Genomic DNA, 24,764 nt, shown 5'->3' on the forward strand with positions numbered 1-24,764 from the left:
CTCTTTCTAAAAATCAATCAATCAATCAATAATTCAGCCAATCTCTTAGCCTCACCCTTACTAGTAGGATTGTCTCATCTAATCTACTACTGTGTTGACATTCTAGAATCACCACTGCTTTGAACGTGTGAAACTGTGGCTAAGAACATAACATATGAAGTAAAAACAATGTTTACATCATGTGGTAACTTCAAATATTAAGTAAATCAGTCATGTATAAATGTATTCTGTAAATATTATTTATTATTGTTGTTATAAAATTATCACAATTATCACAATTCTTATCGCCAAAATTATAGTATTTTTCTAGTTAAAACATTTCCATGATAACCATTAGCCCAGGAATATAATCCAAACTCCAAAGTCCTTTATAACTTGGCTCCAATTTACCCATCTTTCTGGTTTTATCTCCTGTACTCCACGTTCTGTACTCTCCTTCATGGTTGACTTATGTTTCCCAGACACAATATGTTTTACTTCCTCTGTCTTTGGTCTTGCCAGTTCCACTTCTTTATATGTTTTTTAACACAGTATCGACCTAGAAAACAGTCAACTTTTGATGTATTAGTGTTCAATGACATCTCCTTTGTAAGGTCTTCCCTGACCAGTAAACCTAGAGAAAAATGAGTAATTATTGTTACTGTTATTTATAAATATTAATATTTTCTCTACTAGATTTTCAAAACCTTCTAGCTGTTATTTAATTCATCGTGTGTGTGTGTGTGTGTGTGTATGTGTGTGTGGTTATTACTACAAAACAAGGTATGTGCTAAGTGCTAAATAAATACTTGTTGAGTGGGTAAATGTTAAAAAGTATAGAATATTCTGATAATTATTATCCCAGTTGATTCTTTAAATCTTCTTGGTAGAAGCCAGGGCAAAATAGAATAATACAGGCCCTGGCCAGTTGGCTCAGAGGTAGAGTGTCTACCTAGCATGTGGAAGTTCCAGATTTGATTCCCAGCCAGGGCACACAGGAGAGGCTCCCATTTGCTTCTCCACTCTTCCCCTTTCCTTTCTCTCTATCTCTTCCCCTCCTGCAGCTAAGGCTTCATTGGAGCAAAGTTGGCCCAGGCGCTGAGAATGGCTCCATGGCCTCTACCTCAGGCACTAGAATGGCTCCAATTGTAGTGGGAAAATGCCCCAGAGGAGCCAAGCATTGCCCCCTGGTGAGCATGCCAGGTGGATCTGTCGGGCACATGTGGGAGTCTGTCTGTCTGCCTCCCTGCTTCTCACTTCAGATAAATAAATAAACAAATAAATAAATAAAATATGCTCAACTTTAAAAAAATAGAATAATACAAGGATTAAAACTATAGCTTCTAGAGAAGGATGATAGATAAGTGACTTGTATCTATAGGATCTTAAGTAAGTTGTATAATCTCTATGACCCTCATTTATTACTACTGTGAGATGGGGGTAAAGTTTATAGTCATTATTAAATGAAATGATCTTGTAAAGTGATTTTTGCAAGCTCACAGGACTACCCAAAGACAGTACTGAGACAAATGTTGGTGTGTCTGATTCCTAGTCTGTTATCCTTCTGTTCTAATATAATCTCTTCCTCCTCCTAGGTATAATAATGAAGAGAACATAAGTTAGAGACTATAGAGAATATTTCATTGCTTTTCTGTGGTGCTAGTGCATCTTAGGTGAAGAGAAAGAACAAACAGTGTTGAATTTCTTAATTATTCTAAACTAAAACATGTAATTTGTTATTCAGGCTATAGAACACCATTGATTAAATACTATTATAAAACACTAATACTTTGAATTTATATAATGTCTTTTCCTGTAGAGTATGCAGAATTTTCTTGTGATACTTCATTTATTTTCTCAGGAATATAAAATGGTATTCTACCATTTTACATTTGTTCATTCACTGAGTAATTATTTAGATTTTGCTTACTATATGTCACCACTAGACTAAGTACTAGAGATACAAATATGAATGAGACTGCAACTCCACTTAACAAGTATAGGTTAGGAGCCTGGAAGGAAATAAATAATTACTACTCAACATGGTAAGTATTATCATAGTGATATATATGCTAGGCAGTGGTTGGAAACTCATTAGTCAACAGAGCCAAGTATCAACAGTACAACGATTAAAATTTCTTTTGAGAGCCAAAATTTTTAAACTTAAACTATATAGGCAGGTACATTGTTATTAACTTAATTAGGGTACTTCTAAGCTGGCCGAAGAGCTGCATTCAAGGGGCCTAAGACTTGCATATGGCTCGCGAGCCATGGTTTGCTGACCACTGTGCTAGTGGAAGCTTGTAGAAGCAGGAGCTTAAGCCCTTACTTAAAATAATGTAGGGAGATGACGTCAGAGTAATGGCGGGGTAGGAAGCGATACCAATAAATCTCCCCCAAAACTCAACAAGATCTTCAACCAGAAGCAGAAAAACCTATACTTGGAGCCTCCAGATGCTTCGCAATACACCCGAAGGTATGGTTGAGTGAAAAATTGGCTAAATATATAACCAAACCCCGAAGGAAAAAGGGAGTAAGAAATGCTCCGCCTTCCTCACTAACCTAAACAGGGCGGCTTTCTCTGGTAACTGAGAATATAGAAACTGAGGCGGGCAAAGGGGGTGAATAGATCCAGGCCGCGGCACAAACGGCCGAACCAGGCTGTGGCACGGAGATTCAAGCCGAGGAAAAACTGATCCTGTGGCAACCCGGGCAATACAAGCTAACACTCGCGCCAAACCCAAACTAAGAAAGACAAGCAGAGCAGCCATTTTACCTGATCTCCTGGTCGGCGCACGCGCAGTTAGTAGGTGAGAGATTTCTTCCTAAGCCCCGGGAGTGGGTGCCCGTGTTACCCCACAGAGAGGCAGAGTCAGAGGCCTTTCTGTGGGCCGAAAGCAGAATCTCTGGGCAGCCCCAGCGCCCTGGGAAAGCCGCGCATGGGAGGGAGCGAGAACTAATTCCAACGGTGGAAATTTTCCGTGCTGGTGGGGGTTGCACTCAGAGGGAAATGCAGCCGGCCTCATATCCTGGTCTGCGCGCGCAGATAGTGAGCAAGAGATTCCTCCGAGTGCCTCGGCAGTGCGCGCCCGTGTTATCACACAGAGGGGCAGAGTCAGGGGCCTTTGTGTGGGCCAAAGCAGAATCTCAGGCTGCCCCAGCGCCTTGCAAAAGCCACGCACGGGGACGGAGCGAGAGCCAATTCCAACGCTGCAACTTGTCCATGCAGTTGGGGGTTTCACTCAGAGCGTGAGACTGCTGGCCGGATATCCTGGTCTGCTCGCAGATAGTGAGCGAGAGTTTCCTCCAAGCGCCCCGGAAGTGGGCACCCACCTGTGTTACCGGACAGAGTGGCAGAGCCAGAGGTCTTTGAGTGGGCAGAAACCCCGCCTGATTATGCTAGCAGCTCTGACTGACTGAGCCTTACCCAGAGCCCTGTGCTGAGTGAAAATAGAGTGGGGAGTTGCCAGCTCTTTGAGCCTCTTACTATCCAGGCAGAGGCAGCAACAACCCCATAGCTGGATTATCAGGCTACTAATTGAGGAAGGAAAGACGAGGAGAAAGGCCCGAGGAACACGGACTCTCTCACTGTCAGAGCCTATAAATGCTAATGAGCCTCGACTGCCAACGAGACTAAAGCACAATACATGACTTTGCCATAGAGACTTATCAACTGCAAACCTCTACCTGAGCGTGCCAAAGGGGCAGAACCCGGGGTACAGAGTCACCGACCAGGAAGAGGGAGAGAAAAGAAAAAGCAAGAAGATAACCTCTCAAAATCAAGAATAATCCGCAGACTTTATAACCTATCCCATTTTATTATATTTGTTCGTTTGTTTCTCTTATCTTCATTCTTGATATTTTTTTTCCTCCTCCAATTTGGCCGATTAACTCTCTGCCGGTCTTACTCTCTCCTCTCCTTGAACTACACTACCCATAAGTGTTACATCTCCCATTATCTTTTCTCTCCTCTTCCTTTCTCTCTATGAGGGTTGCACTCCAAAACCCTTAACTCTCTCTCTCTCTCTCTCTCCCCTCTTTTTTCTTTTTTCTTCTTTTAGTGGTTCCCTCTTTTTTTCTCTCTCTCTCTTTCTTTTCTCCCTCTATATTAGTTTCTTCCTTTCTCCTTTACATCTCCTCTCATTCAAACCTCAATAACAAACAAATTATCTTATCTGGGACTCAAACTTATGTTTGTGGCATTTTGGGGGGTTTTTACTTCACCTTTTTAACTCACTAGCAGTGCTCCCATCCCTGGCTCTCCATTTTATCTAGTTCTTGTTCCACTAAATACAATAGTAATTTTTTAATTTGTCCCCCCATTTTTCTGTTTCCTCTTATTCCTCTCATCATAACTCTTAGACAACCAACACCTAAAAGCAAATCATTTTATTCTTGACCCAAATTTTTTCCTTATTTTCTTTTTGTGGGTCCATACCCCCTTCTTTTTTCTTTTTTTTTCTTTTCTTTTTTTTTCTTTTTTTTGCCCCTTTTATTACTTTTCCCCAATTCAGGCTCTCCATTACAGGCATTGTTTGTTATAATTCACAGTTCACCACAAGATTTTCTCAAGAAAGAGGGGAGAGGAGAGGAGAGGAAAAAAGGAGGGGGGGAATAATTTCCTTTTTTTAAAATTTTTATTTTATTTTATTTTTCTTTATTTCATTATTAATTTTTTTAAAAAAACAACTCTTTTCAATTTTTTATTTTTTTAACTTTTTATTCTTTATTAAATCTCATTAATACTATCAACAAAACCACGCTCAGATGCCATTAAGGAAGAGAAAATCGAATATCATGGATACAAAAGAAAGAGAGGTAACACAGCTAGATGAGGAAAAATCTATGGAGAAAAAAATTGAATATATTGGAAACCTTGTAGCTAAATGACAGAGAATTCAAGATAGAAATCCTAAAAATCTTCCGAGATATACAAGAAAACACAGAAAGGCAATTTAGGGAGCTCAGAAAACAACTCAATGAACACAAAGAATATATGTCCAAGGAAATTGAAACTATAAAAACAAATCAAACAGAGATGAAAAACTCAATTCACGAGCTGAAAAATGAAGTAACAAGCTTAGCTAATAGAACAGGTCAGATAGAAGAGAGGATTAGTGAAATAGAAGACAAGCAACTTGAGGCACAACAGAGAGAAGAAGAAAGAGACTCAAAAATTAAAAAAAACGAGATAGCCCTACAAGAATTATCTGACTCCATCAAAAAGAATAACATAAGAATAATAGGTATATCAGAGGGAGAAGAGAGAGAAAATGGAATGGAGAACATACTCAAACAAATAATAGATGAGAACTTCCCAAGCCTGTGGAAAGAACTAAAGCCTCAAGTTCAAGAAGCAAACAGAACTCCGAGTTTTCTTAACCCCAACAAACCTACTCCAAGGCATATCATAATGAAAGTGACACAAACCAACTGCAAAGAAAAAATTCTCAAGGCAGCCAGGGAAAAGAAGAATACAACATATAAAGGAAGGCCCATTAGATTATCATCAGATTTCTCAGCAGAAACTCTACAAGCTAGAAGAGAGTGGACCCCAATATTTAAAGTCCTGAAAGAGAGGAACTTTCAGCCATGAATACTATACCCATCAAAGCTATCCTTCAAATATGAAGGAGAAATAAAAACATTCACAGATACAGAAAAGATGAGGGAATTTATCATCAGAAAACCCCCACTCCAGGAATTACTAAAGGGGGTTCTCCAATCAGATACAAAGAACAAAAAAAAAAACAGAGCCACAAGTTAAAGCTCCAAGAAGAACACAATAAAACCAAATTTAAACTGTGACAACAACAAAAAGAAAGAGGGGGAGAAGATGGAGATTAACAGTAGCAAAGGACGATGGAGTGTAAAAGTACTCACAAAATAGTTCACTACAATGAACAGGGTAGGGACCCTTTTCATTACTCAAAGGTAACCACCATTGAAAAAACCACCACAGAAGCACATGAGATAAAAAAGATAGCAACAGAGGAAAGATGTATGGAATACAACCAAATAAAAACAAAAGATAGAAAAACAAAAGAGAAGGATCAAACAAAATACAAAACTAACAGAAAGCAAGATATAAAATGGCAATAGGGAACTCACAAGTGTCAATAATTACACTAAATGTAAACGGATTAAACTCACCAATAAAAAGGCACAAAGTAGCAGAATGGATTAAAAAAGAAAATCCAACTGTATGCTGCCTACAGGAAACTCATCTAAGTAACAAGGATAAAAACAAATTCAAAGTGAAAGGCTGGAAAACAATACTCCAAGCAAATAACATCCAAAAGAAAGCGGGTGTAGCAATACTCATATCGGATAATGCTGACTACAAGACAGGAAAAGTACTCAGAGACAAAAATGGCCATTTCATAATGGCTAAGGGGACACTGAATCAAGAAGACATAACAATTCTTAATATATATGCACCAAACCAAGGAGAACCAAAATATATAAGACAGCTACTTATTGATCTTAAAACAAAAACTGACAATAATACAATCATACTTGGAGACCTCAATACTCTGCTGACGGCTCTAGATCGGTCATCCAAACAGAGAATCAACAAAGACATAGTGGCCTTAAACAAAACACTAGAGCACCTGGATATGATAGACATCTACAGGACATTTCTTCCCAAAGTGACTGAGTATACATTTTTCTCCAGTGTACATGGATCATTCTCAAGAATTGAGCATATGTTGGGCCACAAAAACAACATCAGCAAATTCAGAAAAATTGAAGTTGTACCAAGCATATTTTCTGATCATAAAGCCTTGAAACTAGAATTCAACTGCAAAAAGGAGGAAAAAAATCCCACAAAAATGTGGAAACTAAACAACATACTTTTAAAAAATGAATGGGTCACAGAAGAAATAAGTGCAGAGATCAAAAGATATATACAGACTAATGAAAATGACAATACGACATATCAGAATCTATGGGATGCAGCAAAAGCAGTGATAAGAGGGAAGTTCATATCACTTCAGGCATATATGAACAAACAAGAGAGAGCCCAAGTGAACCACTTAACTTCCCACCTTAAGGAACTAGAAAAAGAAGAACAGGGAAAACCCAAAACCAGCTGAAGAAAGGAGATAATAAAAATCAGAGCAGAAATAAATGAATTAGAGAACAAAAAAACTATAGAAAAAATTAATAGAACAAGGAGCTGGTTCTTTGAAAAGATCAACAAAATTGACAAACCCTTGGCAAGACTTACCAAGGAAAAAAGAGAAAGAACTCAAACAAAATCCAAAATGAAAGAGGAGAAATCACCACGGACACCGTAGATATACAAAGAATTATTGTAGAATACTATAAAAAACTTTATGCTACTAAATTCAACAACCTAGAAGAAATGGATAAATTCCTAGAACAATACAACCTTCCTAGACTGAGTCAAGAAGAAGCAGAAAGCCTAAACAGACCTATTAGTAGAGAAGAAATAGAAAAAACCATTAAAAACCTCCCCCAAAATAAAAGTCCAGGCCCTGGCGGCTATACCAGTGAATTTTATCAAACATTCAAAGAAGACTTGGTTCCTATTCTACTCAAAGTCTTCCAAAAATTTGAAGAAGAAGCAATACTTCCAAATACATTTTATGAGGCCAACATAACCCTCATACCAAAACCAGGCAAGGATGGCACAAAAAAGAAAACTACAGACCAATATCTCTAATGAATACAGATGCTAAAATACTAAACAAAATACTAGCAAATCGAATACAACAACATATTAAAAACATAATACATCATAATCAAGTGGGATTCATCCCAGAATCTCAAGGATGGTTCAACATACGTAAAACGGTTAACGTAATACACCATATCAACAAAACAAAGGACAAAAACCACATGATCTTATCAATAGATGCAGAAAAGGCTTTTGATAAAATACAACACAATTTTATGTTTAAGACTCTCAACAAAATGGGTATAGAAGGAAAATATCTCAACATGATAAAGGCCATATATGATAAACCATCAGCTAACATCATATTAAATGACACTAAACTGAAGTCTTTCCCCCTTAAATCAGGAACAAGACAGGGTTGTCCACTCTCTCCACTCTTATTTAATGTGGTACTAGAGGTTCTAGCCAGAGCAATCAGACAACACAAAGAAATAAAAGGCATCCATATCAGAAAAGAAGAAGTAAAGGTATCACTTTTTGCAGATGATATGATCCTATACATCGAAAACCCCAAAGAATCCACAAAAAGACTACTAGAAACAATAAGCCAATACAGTAATGTCGCAGGATACAAAATTAACATACAGAAGTCAATAGCCTTTCTATATGCCAACAATGAAACAACTGAGAAGGAACTCAAAAGAATAATCCCCTTCACGATTGCAACAAAAAAAATAAAATACTTAGGAATAAACATAACAAAGAATGTAAAGGACTTATATAATGAAACTATAAACCATTGTTAAGGGAAATCAAAAAAGATATAATGAGATGGAAGAATATACCTTGTTCTTGGCTAGGAAGAATAAATATAATCAAGATGGCTATATTACCCAAAGCTATATACAAATTTAATGCAATTCCCATCAAACTTCCAATGACATTTTTTAAAGAAATAGAGCAAAAAATCATCAGATTTATATAGAACTATAAAAAACCCCGAATAGCCAAAGCAATCCTAAAGAAAAATAATGAAGCTGGGGGCATTACAATACCTGACTTCAAACTATATTATAGGGCCACGACAATCAAAACAGCATGGTATTGGCAGAAAAATAGACACTCAGACCAATGGAACAGAATAGAAAGTCCAGAAATAAAACCACATATATATAGTCAAATAATTTTTGATAAAGGGGCCAACAACACACAATGGAGAAAAGAAAGCCTCTTCAATAAATGGTGCTGGGAAAACTGGAAAGCCACATGCAAAAGAATGAAACTGGACTACAGTTTGTCCCCCTGTACAAAAATTAACTCAAAATGGATCAAAGATCTAAACATAAGACCTGAAACAATTAAGTACATAGAAGAAGACATAGGTACTCAACTCATGGACCTGGGTTTTAAAGAGCAATTTATGAATTTGACTCCACAGGCAAGAGAAGTGAAGGCAAAAATTAATGAATGGGACTACATCAGACTAAGAAGTTTTTGACTAACAAAATAAACAGAAAGCCAACTAAATGGGAAATGATATTTTCAAACAACAGCTCAGATAAGGGCCTAATATCCAAAATATACAAAGAACTCATAAAACTCAACAACAAACAAACAAACAATCCAGTAAAAAAATGGGAAGAGGATATGAACAGACACTTCTCCCAGGAAGAAATACAAATGGCCAACAGATATATGAAAAGATGCTCATCTTCTTTAGCTATTAGATAAATACAAATCAAAACTGCAATGAGATACCACCTCACACCTGTTCGATTAGCTATTATTAGCAAGACAGGTAATAGCAAATGTTGGAGAGGCTGTGGAGAAAAAGGAACCCTCATCCACTGTTGGTGGGAATGTAAAGTAGTACAACCATTATGGAAGAAAGTATGGTGGTTCCTCAAAAAACTGAAAATAGAACTACCTTATGACCCAGCAATCCCTCTACTGGGTATATACCCCAAAAACTCAGAAACATTGATACGTCAAGACACATGCAGCCCCTTGTTTATTGCAGCATTGTCCACAGTGGCCAGGACATGGAAACAACCAAAAAGCCCGTCAATAGATGACTGGATAAAGAAGATGTGGCACATATACACTATGGAATACTACTCAGCCATAAGAAATGATGACATCGGAACCTTTACAGCAAAATGGTGGGATCTTGATAACATGATACGAAGCGAAATAAGTAAATCAGAAAAAACCAGGAACTGCATTATTCCATACGTAGGTGGGACATAAAAGTGAAACTAAGAGACATTGATAAGAGTGTGGTGGTTACGGGAGGGAGGGGGGAATGGGAGAGGGAAAGGGGGAGGGGGAGGGGCACAAAGAAAACAAGATAGAAGGTGACAGAGGACAATCTGACTTTGGGTGATGGGTATGCAACATAATTGAACGACAAGATAACCTGGACTTGTTATCTTTGAATATATGTATCCTGATTTATTGATGTCACCCCATTAAAAAAATAAAATTATTAAAAAAAAAAAAAGAAAGAAAGAAAAAAAAGAACAGAAAAAAAAAAGAATAATGTAAATAAAAGAGGGAATTTGAAGCTAGGTCTGAGAGTTGTATTTTATTATAAACCAATAGTTTGCAAACATTTTTGATTATACATTTCTATTCAGAAAATTAAGTATTTTGTGCACTCACCTTTAATATATCTATACTACATTTTAAAATAAAATATGTGCCTGTATAACTGCTAGATATGATGTTTTAAACGTTTACTTATTACATGATCATGATACAACAATTCCACTGTCTGATAGATCCCTGAAAGTGTTAAATGTGCACTGAGAATGTGTAATACTATCTATAGTAGAATTTCCATATTAGCTAAACTTGAAAAGAATCCAAAGATCCATTAATAAGAAAGTGGATAAATAACTTTTGATGTATTTTCACAGTAGAATATTCTTTCTCAGTAAAAATTAATGAGCTACACGTTCGTGCAACACTATATATGAAGCTTTAAAATGTAAAACTGAGTGAAAAGCAAGTTATAAAGACCACAGTATGATACCACTTTTTATAAGCTCAAGAACAAACAAACTAAATAATATACTATTTCTAAATAAATACATATGCCAAAAACCTATGAAAAAAGTAAGAAAATGATAAAATATAATTTAACTTAGGTGGGTCAGTGGAAGCAAGAGGAGGGGAGAAGTGAAGTGAAGGTGAATGAGAGTTCTAGAGATATTCTAGGGTGTAAGACAGTAGGGAGTTCCCAGGCCTTTGTTTTATTATTATACTCTATAACTTGTATATATGTCATATTCTTTAGTAAAGAGCAAATATTGCATTAAAAAAGTTACTATACTTAGAAGTGTAAATATTTTTTTTCCTGAACCTTAATTTAGTCCCTAAGTGTTGCTAAATTAAACAGAATTACTAGTAGAGGAATGAAATGTTCATATTCCTGTTTAAAAAGAAGGTATTTTTAATCAACATTGTAGAGCATAGACAATTCACATGAGAGATATTGAGGTTCTGTCCCAATACAGCGGCTTTGGAAACAAATTATATGGAGTGAGTTTGAGAGCTATTTAAAAGGTAGAACCAACAGGAATTGGTAATATGTAAAGAAGATGACAATCACTTAAAATGAGCATTAGTTTTTAGAATAGAATGACCAATGTAGTAAAAGAAGCACAATTTTAGAGTATAACAATAGAGAGAATAATGTTCCATATCTGAGAGTTTGAAACACCTAAGTAACATGAAAGTTGCCCTGGTAGGATGGCTCAGTTGGTTAGAACATTGTCCTAATCTGCCAAGGCTGTGGGTTTCACATACAACAATCAACCAGTGAATGCATAAATAAGTAGAACAATTCAATATTTTTCTCTCTCTTTCTCTCTCTAAAAATAAATCAATAAACATCATGAAAGTGAAGTTGTCCGGCCATAGCTAGAAATATATTCTGGAACTCAGGAGAATGATGGGCTCTGGAAATAAGGATGCAGATGTCAGCAACACACCAGTAACCAAGACCACAAAAGGAGATAAAATTATTCAAAAAAAAGAGCATATCAAAGTAAAAAAATAAAGACGCCTCCACCAAAAAGTTACTAGAACTGATAAATAAATTTGGTAAAATAGCAAGATACAATTAATATTAAAATATATGTTTCAGTTTTATACACCAATAATGAACTGCCAGAAAAAGAGATTAAAAAAACAATCCCCTTTACTATTGCAACACACACACACACACACAAAATAAAGTCCCTAGGAATAAATTTAACCAAGGAGGTAAAAGATCTGTACTTGAAAAATTATGAGAGCGAAGAAGGAATTAAGGAAGCTAGAAATAAGTGGAAGCATATACTGTGTGCATGGATAAGAAGACTAACATCAATAAAGTGTTCATACCAAAAGCAATTAATAGATTCAATGCAATTCCTATTAAAATATCAATGGTGTATCTCATGGATCTAGAACAAATATTCCAAAAATTTGTATGGAACTACAAAAGATACTGACTAGCTTCAGCAATCTTGAGAGAGAAGACTAAACTATACTACAAGTCAATAGTAACCCCCCAAAAAAACATGGTAGTGGCATAAGAACAGGAATAGAGATTGTTTGAACAGATTAGAGAGCCCAGAAATAAACCCACACCTATGTGGTCAATTAACATTTGACAAAGGAGGTAAGAACATACAATCATGTAAAGACAGTCTCTTTAATAAGTAGGGTTAGGAAAATTGAACAGAAACATGTATAAAAAAATGAAACTAGACCACCAATTACAACATACATAGGAATGAACTCAAAATGGATTAAATATTAAATGTAAGTCACAAAACCATAAAAATCCATCCTATCAGAAAACTTAGGCAGTAAAATCTCAGATATCTTTCCTAGCAGTATTTTTGCCAATATATCTTCTCAGGCAAGGAAAACAAAGGGGAAAAAATGGAACTACATCAAATGAGAAAGCTTTTGCACAGCAAAAGAATCCATCAGCAAAATAAAAAGGCAACCCACTTAATGGGAGAACATATTCACCAATCATACATTTGGTAAGGAGTTAATACATAAAATAGGTAAAAAACTTACACAACTCAATACCAAGAAAACAAATAATCCAATTAAAAAATCGGCAAAGGATCTGAATTGACACTTCACTAAAGAGGACATACAGATAACTTATATACATAAAAGGATGCTCATCATCACTAATCATCAGAGAAATGTAAATTAAAACCACAATGAAATATCACCTCACACCTGTCAGATTGGCTATCATCAATAAATCAGGAAACAAGTGCTGGAGAGGGTGTGGAGAAAAGGGAACCCTCCTGCACTGCTGGTAGGAATGCAAATTGGAGCAGCCACAGCAGAAAAAAGTATGGAGTTACCTCAAAAAATTAAAAACAGAACTGCCTTTTGACCCAGTGATTCCACTTCTGAAAATATAGCCAAGGAAACTTGAAACACTAATTTGAAAGAATATATGTGCCCCATTGCTCATTGTAGTGTTATTTTCAATAGTCAAGATTTGGAAGCAACCCAAGTGGCCATCAGTAGATGGGTGGATAAAAAAGCTGTGGTACAGCTACACAATGGACTGCTTGGCTGTAAAAGAAAATGAAATCTTACTTATCTTTTGCAGCAGCATGAATGGACCCAGAGAATATTATGCTAAGTAAAATAAGCCAGAGAAAGACAAATATATGAGATCTCACTTACATGTGGAATCTAATGAACAAAATAATTTAACAATTAAAATAGAAACAAAAGCATAGATACATAGAACAGACTGATAGCTGTCAGAGGGGAGTTGGGTTGGGGAGCTGGGCGAAAATGTAAAGAAATAAAGCAAAAAAAGTAATAATAATAACACAGAGACATAGACAACAATATGGTTAGAGTGAGAGAAGAAAGGAGGGATAAATAGATACTTTACTTTGGGCAATGAGTACATGATGCAGTGTGCAAATGATGTTTAGTTGGATTGTACACTTGAAACTTGTATGGTTTTGTTAAGCAATGTCACCCCAATAAACTCAATAATAAAACAAAGATGGCTATACTGGATTCCTAGAGGTTGTTCCCCATGAAGGAGGCTGAAAAGAAACTTTCAGGAATGTAGAAGAGAAACAGGAAAGAATGAGAAAGTCAAGTGATTTTGAGTGCTAAATAAATCAGGGGCAGTAGAGATTGTACTGAAGCAGAGAGGCTTTGCAAAGCTCAAACCTGTAAATCAGCTGTTTTAGCACTTTTGTAGGTGCCCTGTCCACAGATGGCTTTTAAATTGTGTGCCAGGAATACTAGAGTTACTTGGAATGATTGGAGTAATATTATCCTTCATTCCACAAATATGGAGCAACTTTTATCTACCAGGCACTGTGAAAGATTCTACTCTTACAGTACTTAAGGACTAGTTTATGGTTTTAAACACTAGATATGAAATTTTTTTGTCAATAAGAAAAGACCTAATTCATTATCTTTATTATATGTGGCTTAAGTGTCTGTTTGTTGCCGATAGCTTATTGGTTGCTTGCGTAACTGTACTAGCCAATGGGGTGAAGTTGCCATGGCATTCAAATAGTCCCGCCTGCTGGCATGCCACCTCACAAATTGAGGTTAAAGATTAGAGCAATTATTATGCTGTTAAGAAATCTTAACACCGGAAGGGGTCTTTGCAATGGTACAAGACTAGAGGTTCTCCAATTGAAAAATAATGTTATAATAGCTAAGTCTTTGACTGGCTCCTCTAAAGGTGAAATACATGTCATTCCAAGAATTGATTTGGCTCCATCTCAAATAGAGTTGCCATTTCAATTGAGACGTAGACAATTTCCTGTAAAACTTGCCTTTGCTATGACCATCAATAAGTCTCAGGGCCAAACGCTTAAGCGTGTTGGCATTTTTTTACCTGAGCCTGCATTTGGACATGGTCAACTTTATGTTGCCTGTTCAAGAGTTTGTGAAAGAACGGAAGTAAAATTAAAAATAATTGATGGTCCTCTGCAAGGCGAGCTTAAAAATGATGGAAAGATCTACACAAGAAATGTTGTGTACAAAGAGATCTTTGACATGTGAATTAACATTTTATTATTTAAATCACCTTTATTTATTGAGCTAGCAGTGGCTCTTAAGAAATGTACCGCCAGTGGTTTTCTTCATTGCACTCTACTTTAAGCAATTAAGCAAGTAGAAGGGGGAAACCCCGTGGGGCAGTAAGCAAAGGGGCGTCCTCGCCGCCTGCCCTGGGTAATTCAGTTTGAATTAGCAGACACCTTTGCACAAATCATTTTAATTACAATTTATAGTATCTAGAACAGCAGTCATTTCATATGACCGCCGGGCTTTCTAGTCATTATATATGTGACATAATAGGAATATGGCATTGTGCCAGAGACCATTGACAATAGAGTCATAATAACTGTCTCTGCCACAAGGAGCTTACAACATTTAACGTCCCAAGTCCCTCAGGAATTTATTATAAATCTAATTGATGGGATAAAAATGACTTTCCGGGGAAGTGAAATTTAAGTTGAGACTAGCCTTTAAGTGCTTTCATAAGAAATTCAATTTGTAACAAAGTGTTGTGCTATAAAACAATTAAAAACTACTACATTATATAGAAATTCCAAATTATTGATCATGCTGGCTATGTGAAAATCATTTATTTTGATTATTAACATGGAGAATATATTTTTAAAGATATGGATGGATATACACAAGATACTTGTTACTCTTAGGAAGAAAGGAATTGAAACTAGGAAAATCTACATTTTCTTGGGTTACTACAGTAGAAAAATTTAGAAATTCACATTGCTTCATTGACCTGTTATTTCATTCTAACAGATACTATATATTTTTTCAATGCAAATAGTGACAACCTAGGAATTACGAAGCCCAACTCTAAGATTGGATCTAAGCAAAATTCCTGCTAGTTGCTTAGAACTGAGAAAGCCCAGACCATAGATTTTGCAGTCTTTCATTCCTCAGGAGAGCTGCCAAGTAGAGTTTTGTAAATTGGCCTTTTACATAATTTTCTGCTCTGTTGTAGAAAACATATGACTTCTTTGGCATTTTTAATGACTATGCCAAAGTTATGAAATCAAGTAGCAATAAAGACTAACAGATGCAGCTGTGCTTTGATATGAAACTTTTCATATGAAATCCACTCTCAGAGGCAATTTCCCCATTTACCTCCAAACTGTAAAAGTTGTACAGTTTTTGCCTATCATCTTGCTGTCATATCTCTACAAGGGTTTATAAAGAAGCAATTTGAAAGAAACTTTGCAACGTTTAAAAGAAGTCTAATTCGTGTTCTTTTTGCGAGGGTTGTTGTTTTTTTGGTTTGTTTGTTTGTTTTTACCACAATCAACATGCCTTAACTAAATGAGGTTAGGTACAGGTTTCTGATAGAACATGATTTAATCATTGGGCTACCTTTTTCAAGTTGATCTTACAGTTTAAGTACCTTTATGCAACATATCAGCAATGTACATGAGAAGACTAGGAAAATAAAGTAAGTGACAATAAAACAGGTAATAACTGAAAAACCTAGTAAAATATTGACCAAATAACTAACTTTCCTTTGGCTACCCTGGTTAATCAAATACTTTGTAAAACATGTCACTCTGTACAAAATGGCATTGCTGTCACCCTAAAATAGGTTTCTCCAAGCAATGTTTATATCAGAGCAATGAACTTGGAAATGAATAGACTGAAAATATATATTTTACCAAATTTCTAGAAGTTCACAAGGAAGGGCTCTTATTTCGGCTACTTCTTAATTTACTGGTAACTCTATGAAGAAATAAAAATACTTTCATTTTGTAATTTTTTTAGATTTTTATTTTATTGATTTTACAGAGAGATGAGGGAGATGGGGGGAACGAGAAGTCTCAACTCAGAGTTGCTTCACTTTAGTTGTTCATTGCTTGCTTGTCGTATGTGCCTTGACTCGGCAAGCCCAGGATTTCAAACTGGTGACCTCAGTGTTCCAGGTCAATGCTTTATCCACTGTGCCACCACAGGACAGGCTCAACTTGGAATTTTATCTCCAGTGCTTTATTTGATTTTTAAACTATCCAGTAGAAGGGGAGGATAAAAGTATTTGCAATAATACTTCTATCATTTGGGGACATTAGCAAATTAAATGAATAAATAAAATATGGGCAACTATTCTAATGTCCCAAGAACAAAGAAAATTAATTATCCTCAGCAACTCAAGGTAGAGGAAACCATTCTTGAACAATTAGTCAAAAAACGTAGTCTCATATTATTTTAAGAAATGCTTCTATCTATAGATCCCTAGTTTTTGTCTCTGGATTTTCAGACCTAGCTTACATTTATATTTAAAGATGAAGCTAATAGTTTTGAACTAAGTAAAGGGTAATATCCCCAATGTAGTTCATGCAATACCAATAGATATTAGCCTCAAAGCTCCTGAAATTGAGGGCACATATTTGCAAGACAGCTAGGGAGTGGTAATGAGAGGTGGCTGAAGCTGGGCCATAGATAAACCAGACTACACTGTGTTGATACTTGTAGTCTGTGGGTGACACTGTGTTCACCCAGGGAAGACTCAGCCATTGGGCTATTGTCAGCCACCTGAGTGACTTCCTGTTGCTTAGTACAAACCTTTTATGATTTGTCCTTATCGAAGTTTTAGCTCCTTCACCATGTCTAAAACATAATTCACATGTTCGTTCCCACTCCCAGATCTCACTTTCCATCTTCTTACACTATACTTCAGACACTTTCTTTGCAATTTGTTAAGAAAATTTAGTTTCCTTCCTGCTTCACCTGGAATGCTCCTATGCCTCCAATCTCCAAGGTAACCTGCTGAAGTCCTGCTTTCTTCAATGAAAACTTAGCTCAAATGTCTACTCCAGAAAGACATTCAGATCCTCCTTCTACACACACATGCACATAGACACACGTCTATACACAAACAGCTGTAGGCCTAAGAAAGAGTCAGAGACTTTCTCGGTTATATCATATTTTATATTATAATATAATATAATATAATATAATATAATATAATATAATATAATATAATATAATATTATAAATTATATTATAATCATGTATAAAATAATATATTGGTTATATTCTAATATTTTAAATTTATAATATTATAATTATTTGCTTAAATGTCTATCTCTTCCATGACTGGACCAAGAGCTTGTATCTTCCTCTCTGCATCTCAGATGCTTACCCATAGTGCATGGTATATAGTAGTAGTTTGATAAGTGATTGAGGAATGAGTGAATAAACTTATTTATATCCTTCAAGATCCATATCAATTTTCTTCACCTAACTTAAGACTTGCAGATTTATTTAAAATAGGAATTAGTTCTATCTTTTCTGAGTTTTCATAAGACTTTATTTATTCCTTGTTCTTAATTAAGAAGTTAAGGAAGCACTAACTTTTTGATTTGTTGCCATAGCTCTTAAAATAGTCACAACACTGAAAGCAGTTAGAAATAAATGAGGCAGTCTTGTATATGGTAATTGTCTGAAAAGTTTATGTATGCTTTAAGCACTGAAATCAATAGCATGGGAGAATGGGATGGCTCTAGTTACAATAAATAAAATCTTCAATGGTCTCATTGTTCTCATAATGCTCCACTTATTAAAAACTTTTATATGACAACCTTGTGCTGATCTCTTCATATATATTCTAGTTTAATTATCTTGAAAATCCTGTAAACCAAGTATCATTACCCTCTTTCCACAGGGGAGAATGTTCATCAATTTACCCAACATTATATGCCTATCTTGTCTTATCACATGATATAATTCAATTCCAACTGAAAATCAGGGTGGAAAAAAATCTTCTTTGACTTTTTCACAAGGCCATATTGTGTCTAGTAAGTGACCCATACATGGCTCTGTGACTTAAGAACAAAATGTTGTTACCCTAGTTCAGTGGTTCTCAAACTTTTTGAAGTTGGGGCACATATAAATTCTACAAATAATTGTAGGCACATTATATACAAATTTCTGAGAAATATGTTATAATAATTAAGTCAAATATTAAAGAAAAAATATAGTTCAAGTGTGCTTTTATGGTAATTAAACAAAATAAATACAACAAAATTAAATTTATTCTGACATTAAAAAACATTTTTATGTTACATTATTTGAGTTATGCTTTTTAGAGTTCATAAAAAAGAGGGATTAAAAATATAAAAACAAGAAAAAATTTATCCTTTTATATATATAGATACATTCTTAGTAAGATTTAGTAAATTTGGCAGGTCCTGGCGTGAATGTGTTAAGTTTTTTCATTCTTGTGTTTATGAGAAACATGAGCCTGATGTGTCCTAGCAATTTCTTCAATGTTTGGGCATATATTTGAAAGGCAAACTCTCATTTCTTTGTCAATAATTGAATAATTCCTCTCTTTTTACTCTTAATTGTGTTGAGTGCAGAAAACCCCCACCATACATACCATCTTAACTTTACACCAAACAAAAGATAGAAGAAACTTGCCTCCAGTCTTTCTGGGGAACATGGGGGGTAGTGTAAACAATCCAGCACCAGCTTAACAGCCTTTTGCAACCTAATCAGGCAAGTGAGGTGGGGGTTTTGGCAGACTGTCAGCTTACAGCCAATTCCCCAAACCTCTGTCCTCCAAAAATCTAAACTCCAAAATCCCTGTTGGCTTTTTGGTCCCCAACAGGCACATATTTCTCTGGAATATCATAGGGCGCATGTGAAAATCTTCTAGGGCGCACCAGTGCACCCTGGCGCACACTTTGAGAACCACTGCCCTAGTTCATCAGAAAGATAGATAAAACTTCCAAAACTTGGTTCTTAGTTACCTGGAAGGAAGAACACATTAGACTACCAACTACCCACTAAACTTTCCACAAAGTAAAATGATCTCAACCAACAACTTCACCCAAGACTTTTACGAAGTTAACTAACAAAATTGAACTTTTGAGTTCAATTTCTTTATTTTTTATAGTCATGTGTCTCTGAAAATACACATGAATAATATACTTCATTGTGAAGATGTTGCACCATGTATAAAACACATATATCAGAGTGACTGGCTTTAGTTCAAGAATTCAGATACTTCTGCTGAGGAAACTTAGTTTGGCAAAGTTGAGTTTGTTTTAATCTTCTACATCCTCTCTGACCCCCTAGTTCACATTAACTCTATCTGTGCTTGAGAAACCCAGTCTCTCCCTGCTTGGCCAAACCATCACTTTCATTTCTCTAAAAATATTGAGTTATATTATATAAATGCTTATGGATCAACTGTTAGGAAAATTATATGTCTCCATAGCTATGTGAATGTAGACAATATATGCTATATTAGTTTCTAGAGAATTTGCCTACATCAATGTGAAGATATAAATAAGTATTATATAAGATGATTTATCATTTGAATTATGAAAAGAGTGCTTTCTAAAACACTCTCCAGATCTCCTTTCCTGAAAAAAAACAGCCATAACAACAATAGCAATAAAACTTTCACAAGAAACAGTTGGTCAAGCGTATTACAGGCCATAGTGTCAGCTGTCAAAATGATTACTTCCTCACCTTGACCCCCTAACAACATAGCAGCTCTAAAACCTCTATTCTTAGCTCTTTAAGGTACATTCTGATCACCAGATCTAAAAAAAAAAAAAAATCTTGTACAAAATATCATTAAGGTTACATGTGGTTTATATTTTAAACCAGAGATAAAAGGAGAAGGCTATGTCTATAGTGAGCCCTCTGGAATGCCTTAATCTTAAAGTCAAGTGTAAGAAAAGATCTAGTGTGTCTGAGGAAAAGAATCAAATCTTTGGGTGGAAGCATATAATGATCTCACTTATATGTGTAATTTAATGTACACGATGAACTGAGGAACAGAATAGAGGCAGAGGCGGGGTCACAGGGAGCAGAGGGACAGCTGTCAGAGGGAAGGGGGATGAGAGGATGGGATCAGAGAAGGTAAAGGAATTAGTGAAATTATATATTCATAACACAGAGATACAGATAACAGGACAGAAAATTCCAGAGGGAAGGGTAGGAGGGAGTCAGGGAAAGGGGGGCAAAGGAGGTGTAGTGGGGGCGCATTGTTGGGGAGTGTGTGTGTTATATTGAGTAGGATAATTAAATCCATGTTAATATAAATTTAAAAATTTAATAAAAAATAATTTTTAAAAAGCAGAAATGATTAATAAGAGCTAATTTCAAAAATTGCTCACTCTGACATTAGAGATCCTTTTTTTTTTGTATATGTTTGTATACATAAGCAAGTCTAAACTTCCTGTATTTCCTCCTCTAATTTTCATCTAGATAATATATCATTCTGGTTTTGTTTTGTTTTTTTTTGGAGTGCTTTTAATCTAAAGTATTATAAGGACCCAGAATTTTGCCTCAATAGAAGGGTCCATATTGATTGATTGAATTGATTTTTCAATATTGTCTATGGTAAGTCAGTATGGAAGATCTATCTATAGCACATTTCTTTTTTGTTACTGTTTTGGTTTGGTTTTATTTTGTTTGATTTTACATAATGCAATATTTTGCAAAGAATTGAGACTGTTTCAAAAATACTTTTAGTGGGATATTATTTTTGTATTAATGATACCAATATATTTATATATATAATGTGTTTCCAGCCTTTTGGGAATTTAGATTATACCCACTCAAATGCTTTCTATGGCATTGATCCATGTGAGCAAAGAGATGTGATGGATAGTGGTAACTGCAGAGAAATTAAGAAACAATTCTACATAATGGGCATCTTAGAGTTCACTAGGTTGAAAAGAATAGAAGGTAAACTAAGAAAAGGGAATAATATGAAATCACAAAGACACATGGTCTTTTCAAGAATGAGAAGTTCAGCATTGTTGGCATTAAGATATAAAAGCAGTAAGTTTTTAGGGAAAACACCAATGTCTTATGAATTTGTAAACACATAGAAAACTAAGCAAAAGAACTTATAAAAGGTAGAGATCAATATGAACTCAAGTCATATGAGAGAGCTCCATCACACAAACACATCAGAAGATACCTGAAGAGCCCTGGCCGGTTTGCTCAGCGGTAGAGCGTCGGCCTAGCGTGCGGAGGACCCGGGTTCGATTCCCGGCCAGGGCACACAGGAGAAGCGCCCATTTGCTTCTCCACCCCTCCGCCGCACTTTCCTCTCTGTCTCTCTCTTCCCCTCCCGCAGCCAAGGCTCCATTGGAGCAGAGATGGCCCGGGCGCTGGGCATGGCTCTGTGGCCTCTGCCTCAGGCGCTAGAGTGGCTCTGGTCACAACATGGCGACACCCAGGATGGGCAGAGCATCGCCCCCTGGTGGGCAGAGCGTCGCCCCTGGTGGGCGTGCCTGGTGCATCCCGGTTGGGCGCATGCGGGAGTCTGTCTGACTGTCTCTCCCTGTTTCCAGCTTCAGAAAAATGAAAAAAAAAAAAAAAAAAAAAAAAAAAAAGAAGATACCTGAAGATAAGTATTTGTAAAGTGTGGAGTCAGGACCAGCATCATTTACATCACTTGGGAACCTGGTAGACATATGAACTCTTGGGATCCACTCTAGGAACTCCGGGGTGATGCCAAAGCAATCTGTGTTTTGACAAGTCCTTCAGATGCATCTAGAAGACACTATACCATAATCACTGGTATATGGGAAAGAAGTGTGCATTCCAGTTGCAAGATGTAGCATGGGCAAAGGTACTGAAGTTGGAGAGACCAGTGGAGCCTGGAGAATGGGTACAGTAATGTTTTATTTATTAATTCATTAGTTAATTAAAAACTTTAATAAATACACAATGCTAACCCTAGATGATATTCCTACACTAATAATTTTAGTATATATTTCTAAATAGTAGTATAATTCTAGGATTTAAAACATCTAAAATCTGGATACTGCATGAAGTAGAAGAAAAGTTGACTGTGCAGGCAGGATCAGATTGAGTAACTGACAGAGAAATTTTAAATTGCCATGCAAAAAGGAAGAGTCTTTGCAGGCTCTTCAATTGATTAGTAACATAAAATAAAATGGGATTTGGGGAGTTGGAGCTGACAACTTTGTAGCAAAAGAAAACAGAAGTTGTTTAGATTCTTCTCAGGCATTCTTCACTATAAAGGCATGCCTGTGTATAGTGAGACCTACATTATTTGAAAAGTATCAGGAAGGGCCCCACTTTGTAAATATATATACTTTATTCTTAGCATAGTTCTAAAAACTCTACCACTTGCAGTCATTCTTTTGCTTTGTTTTGTTTTTTTTTCTCACTCAGCATCAATAAATCAAGGATGAGTACAGGAAACTATGCCCTAGATTTGAAGGCAGTTTACTTTTGATGCAATCCACCATTTTGTTCAGAAACTCTTACCCTAAAACCTTGGTTTTTTATACTTTCTTTTTATCTCTTGTATTCTCTGGTGCCCACCTTGGTGTCATATTGCAGCTACTTTTCTCAGGCATGGCCCTGACTAAACTGTAACCTATACCCATTGTCACTAGCTAAGTGTCCTATGGTATCTTAATATGTATGGAGTTTGTCTCAACTAGAAGATAATAAGAGAAATATAAAGTTGTTAATAGCTATGCAACCTAACGTATATAAAGTATGCACTATGTATATAAAGCTAACTCAAGAGAAAACTTGGTAATTTTTCCCCAGTCTTCGCATCTATGTTTGGGTATCTGCTAACATAAGAGTTAAAATAACTAAAAAGAGAAGGCGTAACAATGACATTTTCAAAGAATATTTCCTGTGACTACTATATTGTAAAGTAAGCATGAATTTATTTTATTTTACCAATTGTTAAACTTTATTTTTATAAACCAGAGTATATTCATATAGAAAGGGATTGGTTCCTTATATATTAAGGTTCCTTATCGAGAATCCATGTATTATCATTAGGAGAGTTAAGAATCCTTTGAAATGATTTTGTGTGTATGTTTATGTTTGAATTTTTGTAAGTAGAGAGTCCATAAATTACATCAATATTCTCAAAGAGGTCAATAAACACCTGTGCTACCTACCAAAAAAGTGAAGAGCTATGAGCTTAGAGTAATGTTAAAGTAAACACAGTCTCTGCAAATTAAAAAATATTCATGGAATGTAAAATTATAAAACAGTCATGGGATATTGAACACAAAATGTAGTCAATAATATTGCAATAACTATGTATGGTGCCAGGTAGGTACTGGAAATATTGGGAGAAACACCTTGTAAAGTATATGATTATTTTACTAATATGCTGTACATCTGAGATTAATACAAAATAGTGTTAAATATGAACTGTAATTGAAAATTATTTGAAAATTTTCAAGAAAGAAAAAAAAGTGCATAGTCTCCCAAGTTGAAAGGCTCTATCTGGTTACTATATTAAGCAGTGTTACCTTCTCTTATTTTCTCCCCACTCTATCCCATTCACGGGCTTCCCTGGATGTTCTTTCATTTAATTTTATTGAGGTGACAGTGCTTTTACTACCTTTTTCTAGCTTTATATATTTTAATATATATCAGTTTGTCAGTTGCAGTTAAGATATTAAATTCCTCATTTGCACATTTTTGTGACATATTCTAACATGTTGTATTTTCTATATTTACAAAACATGCTTTTGTACTCTTATAAAGACTTTTCAATAGTTTTTATGAGGGCTCGTATGACTTGTATACAGAAAGATGTAAACAACCAGGTAAAGAAAAGACAAGGAAAATCTCCCAGGAACCAGTAAAGAGATGCATGCCTATTAGTTCTGAGTTTTGGCAGCCAAAGCAGAACAGAAACATGAATAATCACATAGCTCTCCATATTTGATAATAAAATGCAAAGTCATTTTTCAGAAAACTTTTCTGGCACTAACTTCTACGAAGACTATTTCCTAGGCCTCCTGCACATTGTTGACATTCATCTCAGAAACTTCATCAGCTTCTCTTCCTTTCTATGCTCTCCGTTTCTTTCCCACTAGTAAACTCTCAACTGGGTGGCAAATTATCAACAGTTTTCGGAACACTATTTATTTCCCGTAGGTTCATGGATACCACTAAGATCTTTTATTGATTAACTCATGTTCCTGACAAGCCTTCTTGGCCAACCTTCTCTGATAGATGAAGAGATGTTTCATGCGGGAATGTGGCCTAGAAAAAAATGAGTTCGGGAAATGTTATTAGTCATTGCATAATA

The 24,764-nt window shown here is 35.7% G+C and overlaps 1 protein-coding gene across 1 annotated transcript in view; it reads right to left on the reverse strand.

The window, feature by feature from the left end:
• Positions 1 to 354: 354 nt before the first annotated feature.
• The window catches only part of PTGER3 (prostaglandin E receptor 3), a 153,643-nt gene continuing 129,233 nt past the window's right edge, over positions 355 to 24,764 (reverse strand). Inside the window, exon 4 of the mRNA XM_066376567.1 lies at positions 355 to 538. Within this exon, the coding sequence (XP_066232664.1) occupies positions 523 to 538 (16 nt within the window). The 3' untranslated portion in view covers positions 355 to 522. The remainder of the gene's footprint in view (positions 539 to 24,764) is intronic.

This window comes from Saccopteryx leptura, chromosome 3 (assembly GCF_036850995.1).
Source record: "Saccopteryx leptura isolate mSacLep1 chromosome 3, mSacLep1_pri_phased_curated, whole genome shotgun sequence".
Lineage (NCBI taxonomy): Eukaryota > Metazoa > Chordata > Mammalia > Chiroptera > Emballonuridae > Saccopteryx > Saccopteryx leptura.